Source organism: Netta rufina, assembly GCF_964035555.1.
Source record: "Netta rufina genome assembly, chromosome: 12".
Lineage (NCBI taxonomy): Eukaryota > Metazoa > Chordata > Aves > Anseriformes > Anatidae > Netta > Netta rufina.
Genome location: NC_140135.1, coordinates 14,134,309 through 14,142,893, shown reverse-complemented (window position 1 = coordinate 14,142,893; position 8,585 = coordinate 14,134,309). Strand labels below are relative to the sequence as shown.

Sequence of the window (8,585 nt, the reverse complement as noted above, 5' to 3'; positions counted from 1 at the left end):
GCCTTATCCATGGTAAAGAGCTGGTGTGAAAAGGTCTGGCTTTGGCTGGGATCTTTTCCCATAAAATCTGCAGTTTCAGAAAGTTTTCTGTCCTGCAGTAGGAGAGAAGACTTTTCAAACTCTTTGTAAATAAGGGAGACTCCCGAGACTGAAGGCAGAGATTTTCCATGGCTCTGGCAGGCATTTCTGAGGCGTGTGTGACTGAAACTGGTACATACTGGAAAGAAGTTCCAGCTCCAAAGAATTTCATTTTTCTGGACAGGTAAAGTGATTTGTCTGGGCACTCCTGATGTGCAGCTCTGTTGGCATCAGCAGTGTCTTCAAGTGATGCATCTCTCTGAAGGCTTCGCTGCTTCTGCTGTGTGATCTGCTCCCAACAAACCCACCGGGCTTGTGATTTATCAGCCGCTGCTTTTTGGGGTGAGGGAAAGGCTAATGCTTTACGGATCTATCAGCAGAGCTGTATGGTACAAGGAATATGATATCCTGTCAAAGAGGGGAGGGATGTTTGCTGCCTGGCAATCCATCATTCCTCCCCATGCCCCGTGGCAAATGCACTTTTCTTTTTTCCATCAAACAATGCGTGAGTACTGCTATATCGCGAAGAGCTTCTCCCTTCTCCTCCTCCACAAATGGTTATGGACCCCTGAAAATGCAGCTTCTGCGGGGTGCAGAATAAGATGGAAAGGGTTATTTTACCAGAGAGAAGCCGCCAGCGCCTGCAGCTCTTAGTTTCGACAGGGCATTCGAGATCTCAAGCGAGGCAGCCGGGCCAGACTCATCACAAGGGGATCACAGCAGAGGTGAGAAAACCCAGCCAGAGCGTGCCCATGTGCCAAAAACATGAAGATGTGCCAACAGGTGCTACAGGTTCTTCTTTTCTCCCCTGCCCCACAGTGGTTTCCTCTGCTGTAGGCAAGGCTTAGGCAGCTGTGTTGCCATGGGGCTGGAGCTCGTTCATCTCTTTGGCAGGGGAAGAGTGAGGGAAGTGCGCTGATAACCTGGCGAGCATCTGCTGGGGAGTACGGATCCCTCTCCTACATCTCTCCTTGGTGTTTTAATTGATTCAGAGTTTTCCCAGTGGAGAGCTTCGTAAGAGCATTTGATAAAATCAGCTACACATGATCCTGCCTCTCATTACTTACAGGCTTGAGGCAGGTAGATGATTAAGTGAAATTTTTATGGTGTGAGCAGTTGTAACAAGGGAAATTATCATCCTGGATGTGAGACAACGACTTGGCTCTTACTACGTCTGCTGGCAGCCAACTCACCCAGTGACTTTGCTTCTGATCTTGGAGCAAGTCACTCGCTTTCTCCTCCAGGACAAACCCTTACATGTTGGAAGGACAAGTCCCACGGTTGTGCAGCACTCAGGGAACAGCTCTGGACTTTCTCTGGGTCATTGCAGTGCTTGTGGTGGGGGAAGCGTCTGCAATCGGCTGCTGAGGAATGCCTCTGCAGGGGTGTGGGGTGTCCTTTGGGCTCGGGGCCACAGAGCACGGTGATATTTTGGGTCCATGGACGGAATGGGATTCACTCCCGTCCAGCTGCATTCTTGGGATTATTAACCCCAAGGAAAGTCAGTAATGACAGAGTGAAAACTGCAGAAAATGAGTGAAAATCACTTGCTCCATTGGAGAATAACTTCAGTTACACTTCAAGATTTTTTCTTCTGTTGGAAAACTTTGGGTATAACCTAAAACAGACATTGAAAGAAAGCTGCCACTAGGATTTGTTGTACATTTCCACAAGTTTTAACTCCCTTCTGATATACCTCCTTGTTGATAAATAAGCTTTATTTTTGCAGGGAGTCATTGTCAAGGTAATGACAGATCCCACTGTGAAGCCAGATCCAGTAAAGAGCAGTAATGATGTTTTCTAATTTGGCTTGAAATCTCAAAGCACTCCCTAGTCTTAGCAGAGATACTAAATGCTGCCTGTTTGGCACTGTATATAATTCTTTGCTATAATGGTGTGCTTGACAATATCTGTGTACTTACCTGGAACAGTAAAAGCCTGCTGTACTTAAATGAAATACGCACAGCAGGTTTGAAGATGAATACAGGATATGCTTGAATGCCTTTTAGACAACTGTTCCTCGGCCCATAAACATAATATAGATTGCAAGAGCGCGTATAAAGGAGTGCTTCAAATACCAGCCTTTGTGTTTTGCATTTCAGTCTAATTGATTCCTAACCCAAAGCAATGCTGTACCCAAAACCCAGGCTGTTGCATAAACATTGCAAATCCATCAGTGAGTCAACGGAGAAGACCCAGAAAAGATGCGTTAACTATCCAGAGCAGCACAGCTCTTGTGAGGCATCGCTGGCATGGTGGTATTTCATTCAAAGGACCTGGAGAAATGCAAGCATGTGGTGGATAAATCCTCACCTGTGTCACCACGCATGCACACACGTGTTGCTCTGCTGAAAGCGGGCATGATATGCACCAGGGAGCACCTGCTCCTGGGAGCAAAATAAAATTTCTGGGTCCCTCAGAGTTCCTGCAAAGCACGGCTTTGTGCTGCCTGGCTAACTGGAGTTTTGTCAGACGTGCTTACCAGCCACAATAAACCTGTAATAAATAGCGCAGTCTGTGGACAGCAACAGGCTCAGGCAATCCATTAAGCAACGAGACACGCTGCACATTCCAGCTTATTAGCCTCATATCCATAATATATTTTAACAATCTCTCCCTGGCAGGCATTTTCTCAGAACAAACACTCGGGCCGGACTTTCATTTTTCATCCCTCTTCAAAACTCCAGAGTGAAAAAGCGCCGGTGGCGAGCTATTAGCAATAATTCGATCCTGTACCCGCGCTGGAAATTTTAAAGGGATTTGTTTTGCTGCTTGCTCGCTCCTCGCTTTAATTTGCAGCTGGGGGCGAGCAGCACGGCGGCAGCCTGGACAAACTCTTTCAGCTTTGTGCAAACGAAGCGTTGCTTCCCACTGCTCGCTTCTCCGTTCAAGAGCTGCTGTCTCCGGGCGTGCTGAGAGCCCCTTGCAGGCGCTGCTGGGGGCTGGGGTCGCCCTCAGCGCCCCCCTGCACCCGGGGCGCGGCGCCCGGGCCCCGCGGGGCAGGTGCGGGGCGCGGCGGGGCCAATGAGCGCCGGGGCGGCGCCGCGCGCGCGGGGCGACTCCCGCCAGGAGCGGAGCGGAGGGGCCAATGGGCGCGGGGCCCGGCGGGGAGGGAGCCAATGGGAGCGCGGCGGGGGCGGGGCCGCGGTTGGCGCTGGCGGGGCGCCGCGCGAAGGCGCGCGGGGCTGAGCTCCGCTCCGCGCTGCCCCGCCGCGCTGCAGCCCGGTCCCGGCGGGGCGGCCGGCGGCGTGTGCGGGTGTGCCAGCCCCTGCCAGCCCCTGCCAGCCCCGGGATGATGTCGAGCAGAGGCCGAGCGGTGCTGCCGGTGCTGCTGCTGCTGCTGCTGCTGCTGCTCGGTGCGCCGGGGGTGGCACAGGCGGCGGGGGATGCCTCGTGCCGCCCGGTGCGCACCGCCTTCCAGGTGCTGCAGCCCGGAGCCAAGTGGGTGCCCGAGAGCCCCGTGCCAGGTGAGGTCCCCCCTCCCGCTGCCCGTGGTGTCCCGGATCGGTGGTGCACGCTGCGCCCTTCTTGGGGTCGTACAGCCTCCGGGCTGGACGGGGCGGGTGGGTGCTGCCTCCCAGCCCGGGTCGTGCCGGGGGGATGCGCGGAGCCCCCTCGGGGGCGAGCCGCCAGCGCGGTGCTGAGCTCCCCCGGGCGCCGTGCGGGTGCTGGCTGCGTGCCTGCCTCACCTGCGGGGCTGCTGGCAACCGTGCCTCGCTCCTGCTCGGAGATGTGAGCGAAATTACTGAATTCTCAGCGTTTTTGGTGACCGGCGGCTGTCAGCATCCCCAGGGTTGCGCGTACAGGGCGGGAGGGTCGCGATAGTCGCGGTGCGGAGCTGCCCGGATTGCTGCCGGGCTCGGCTCGCTGCGCAGCGGAGGGTGCCTGTCCGAGGAGCTGGGGATCGGAGTGTGCGAAGGAAAAGGCAAGAGGCAGGGGAAGTGCGGTGGAATGACCGCCAGCACGAGCTGCTCTTCCCAGCCACGCAAGAGCATCCTTGCATGCGGTGATGCTGCACAGCCCCGACGTGCAGCAGCCCCTGCTGCAGCGTGGGAGATGAAGGGAGCTGCGGGGTGGCACTGTGGGTGCCCGTCCCCAGCCCTGCCGTCCATAGCGATACCTCGGCTTCCCTACAGCTGCACGGAGGGTTTAGACGTACCTCTCGGTACCCTTGTCCCTCAATCCTCGTGCCCCCTTCCCACGGTTTGGATGCTTTCCGTACTTCTCCCCTGGGAGCAGGAGCAGCGTCTCCTCTCTCTGCATCCCGCAGGACCTCGTTCAGCAGGGAGGGAGGCAGCGCTGCAAATAACCTCGATGAGGCGGCTGCAGGGTGGGGACAGGGCTCCTCTTATTGCCATTAAAATGACACTCTCTGTTGCCTGTAATTAAAGGAGTGTCTTTCCCTGCTCCTGTGGAAGCAGTGAAATGCCTGCTTTGATCCCTAGATAACCTGAGTGTGGTTTCACAGGGCGAGGCGCCAGGGGTGGCAGCCGGGGATGCTCCCATGGGGTTGCTGCAGGCTTTGCCACGGGGTTGCTGGGTCTGTGCCTTAGCCTGAGCCTCCTGCTTCTCCAGCATGGCTCAGGCTCCCCAGGAGCCCCAGCTGCTGCCCCAGCAGCTTTCTCCTCCTTTTGGGAGGAGAAAGGAGCCCCCTTGCCTCCTTGTAGAGCCCATGGGTAGCCAGTTCCGTGTCCCCTTGCAGGGTGGGTGTTGCGAGTGAATGCCTCCAGCTTGTTACGATGATAAAGTTCCCACATTTCAAATTGAAAGTGGATTTTACGTTTGCTTAAGTACATAAACTTGATCATAATTAAAGCAATGACTGCTTGCTTATACCTTGGGTCTGGCCCGTCTTGCATGACTCTGTGTAGTAATTACACTTCAGAGCACTCGCTTCTCCTAGTAGCAGCTGCATAAATCTCAGTAATAGGGGAGCATCACTCAAGAACTATTTTCCAGGCTTCAGTTTAGTGCTTTATTTCTTTCATACATCTGTCAATTAAAAAAAAGTTCTGGAGTTCCCAGTCACAAATCACCACGGAATTGATTCTGGGAACCTTTGCCTATAGATCATATTAGCCTGGAGAAACTGAGCGTTTAACCAACTTATTTTAAATGTGGGTTTGTTTTATCTCTTAACACAAACAGAAAAGCATGACTGCTAGTATCCACGTATTGCATTATGAGCAGTTGTGGCTGAAGGTATAAGTCTAGGAAACATTGCAGAGTTGCAGTGCATGCAGGAGAAATGTCACAGGGCTTCGTTTTACTGGATCAGCGGTGTATGGGCTGGGGGGACATCGACACAGCACTCTCATAGGGGAGCCCAGCTGTGTCAGCTTGGTACTCCTAATTTAAGGAAAAAAAATCAAGGGAAGTGTCGTGCTGTTTCATGACTGGAACTAATGCTACGGGAGAAATGCTAGCTGGAGGCACGCATTAGGCAGTGAGCAGGGACTTGGTCTCCTCTGGTACCGCAGCCAGCGGTCCAGGGTTTTGCAGCTCTGGACCACGCTTTGGCATGCCTGTGTGGTGGCAGGGGGCAGCAGGACCTGACATCCATCAGCTGCGGCTGGCTCCTCGGAGGGGTGGGAGGCTGTATTTCATGCCAGCAGCTCGGCTCGAGCTCTGTGAGGCATCTTATGCTGGAGGGCAGTGAAGGCAGGGTGACGGGAGAGTGCTTTTTATCGGCTTTTCTGCAGTTGAGACTTAATGCCAGCCTGTGAGCCAGCGTGTGGTTCTGCGCCGGGATAGCTGCCTCGGCTGTTCACACTCAATAATAGCTAAATTCTCTTTTCTTACGCTGCCTGTCTTTGTTTTCTTCTTCCTTTTGTCTTTTCCTGCGTAATTGCTCATGTAGAAATAATAATTTGAATTTCCATTTTTCCTGGTCTGTTTCTTCTCTCATGTTTGCTGTTCAGATTGCTTTGTGTTCCTGATGACAGTCTGGATAACCAGACTGGTGCAAGTGGGTTACTTCCTCCCTTAAGAGGATAATGCCCCCTGCACACTATGTGTGCAGAGCCCTTTCTTCTTTTTTTTCCTTCTTTTTGGCAGCTGTTTTGTGCCAAGGTATTTTTTAATCTGCAAAATACAAATCCCAGCTCTCTCGGTTGGCTGCAGCGTAGCTTTGCTTGTGAGCTGCCTCCCTTTGTACTCCTCTTCCATTCTGCTTTTCTGGAGTGGGACTAATGGTCCTCCTCCCTGTGCAGCCTTTCTGTTCAGCTTAGTGTGGTAGTTTAAGATCTGAGTTTACTAGATAATTGAGTTTTCTGTTCCTAATTATTTCAGGCCTGCAAGTTGCTCTCTTGATAGTTAAGAGAGCAGGAGCAGAACCCTAAAATTTAGTAACCTCCTCAGGCAGTGATTTTATAGTGAGATCATTACTTATTTTTTTTTTTTTCCAGGGGTTAATTATAACATCCTGAATAGTGTTCTTCAGAGCCTTTGGAATGGCTGTAGCATGTGTGCATGTGACTGTAATAAATGTGGATGGTGAGTGGCTATCCACCAATTAACGCCATGTTTTTGAGGCGCGTTGTTGATACATTTTTACATCTGTTGGGAGGAAACTCTTACATGGCAAAAGCTCTCTCTTTTCTTTATAACCTCTTCTAAATGACATGGTGTTACATTTGCGTTGCAGTTTTCTGGCCAACTTTGCAAGGCTTCAGAAAGAATCCAGTCGTGAAAGGCAAGATGGAGCAGAAGATAAAGGATAATCAAGTAGTAATAAATATCCCATGCAGTGCCCGTACTGTTCCCAACTTTAATCACCTATTGAGCAAGGTTGTTTTATAATTTATATCTCTTTAATTGGGTTTTAAAAAGATCAGCACTTAACCTGGGTTCTGAACAGCCACATTTCCTTCCCTCCTCAATGATGAGCATTCAAAACAAGTGACAGATGCTTGATTACAAAGTGGCGTAACTTAAAAGAAAGTTTTTAATAATAATTAACAAAAAGTCCTTGAAACAGCTGGGGAAAATCCACCGTATTTAAAGATTGAATCGCTACTTTCATCTGTTTAAAACATGCTGCTGGTTGTGAAACAATTAAGGAAAGAAAACTGTCCGAAAGCAGCAGCTTTCCTATGGGCAGTATGAACACAGGGGTGGGATGAAGCCCTCCGATGTTTCCAGCCTGCAGAACGTGAGTGGCAGCACCCCCTCCCATCACGCAGGCAGGCTGCAGTAATGTAATGTTAACCAGGGACATGTTCTTATTTTGGCAATGCCTGGGGTATGTTTTGTGGGAATGCTGATCTGATTTAAGCTTCTGTTGGATCTGGTAGGTTGGTGCGCCCAGGGAATTGCACGGCTTGTCTGCTGGTATCTGGTGACGAGAGCTGGAGCTATCCTGGGCTGCTTAAAATCAAAATACAATCCTTCAGCCGCACTAAGGAGCTTGAAGCTGCCTGTGGATGATCTCTGTGCTTTTTTTGACATGTAATTCACTGAAATTATTTTTCACTTCTGCTGCGCTAACCACCTATCTGTGGGAATCATTTGACTTTGGCCTGCAGTTAAATGCTTGAAATTCACCACTGCCCGTTCCTTGGCTAAAACTCCCTGCCTCAGAAGCAGGGGGGAGATTCAGGGTGCTCCCGAAATGACCTGCTGCGGTAGAGAGCTCAGTTCTGTCAGCTCGGAATGTATGCAAAATTTCCGGAGCAACTTACACTGCTGCTCCCCAAGATGGCATAAATGGTACGGTGCTGTAACAGTGCCTCGTGTCCACGCTGTGCCCGTGGAAGGGGCCGCATCCTGCTCGTCTCACCCACGGCAGCTGTATTTCAGAGGCTTGGGCTCCTGGGCGTAGCATTGCATCAGTGTCACTGGGCTTGTGAAGACTGGTATGTGGGCGTCCAGATGCAATTTTTTAAGTGTTGGAGTAACTCGTGAGGTGTTTTTCTTTCCAAAAATGAAATTGCAATGATCTATAGCAAACAGAGGAGGTCATTTGCAAGGGGCTGAGTCTGGAATTATGAGGTGTAATGGCTTGAAACTTAAAGAAAAAGGGGTGTGTGGTAGGTTGGGAGATAAAAACAATCTTAACAGTAAGGGCCATTAAGCAGTGGAATGGGCTCAGCTATCGCAAGTCAGAGCTATCACAGAGGGTGTTTGAGTTAGATAAAGTGCTGGAGGGGGTGGATTGGAGGCAGGGTAGGATTTGATGACTTGCAGGATCTTTTCCATTGCCTTTATGGAGCCAGAAATGTGGGACAGTTTAATTAATGCCATGAGTCTGATTCTCAAGCTTGCAGTAAGCTTCCAGGTGTCAGAAGCTCGGTGTGGGCCTCAGTGCTCAGCTTCAGGAGTGTGCGGGGTCTCACAGCTCCAGCGGGTGAGATGTGGGACCTGGGGCTCTTGGCTGGTGTTGATGCAGAAAAGGCTCCTCCAAGCAGCAGCGTGAATGAAACCCAAGCCTACCCAAGGTCAAAAATGTTCCCATTCCACTGATGTCTCAGCTGGGGTCAGAGGCTGTGCTGGTGGCTCCTGGGCAT

At 51.3% G+C, this 8,585-nt stretch overlaps 1 protein-coding gene across 1 annotated transcript in view; it reads left to right on the top strand.

Moving 5' to 3' along the window:
* Positions 1 to 3,166: 3,166 nt before the first annotated feature.
* The window catches only part of GPC3 (glypican 3), a gene marked incomplete at its 5' end in the record, with an annotated part of 147,188 nt that continues 141,769 nt past the window's right edge, over positions 3,167 to 8,585 (top strand). Inside the window, one exon of the mRNA XM_084294273.1 lies at positions 3,167 to 3,545. Within this exon, the coding sequence (XP_084150399.1) occupies positions 3,167 to 3,545 (379 nt within the window). The remainder of the gene's footprint in view (positions 3,546 to 8,585) is intronic.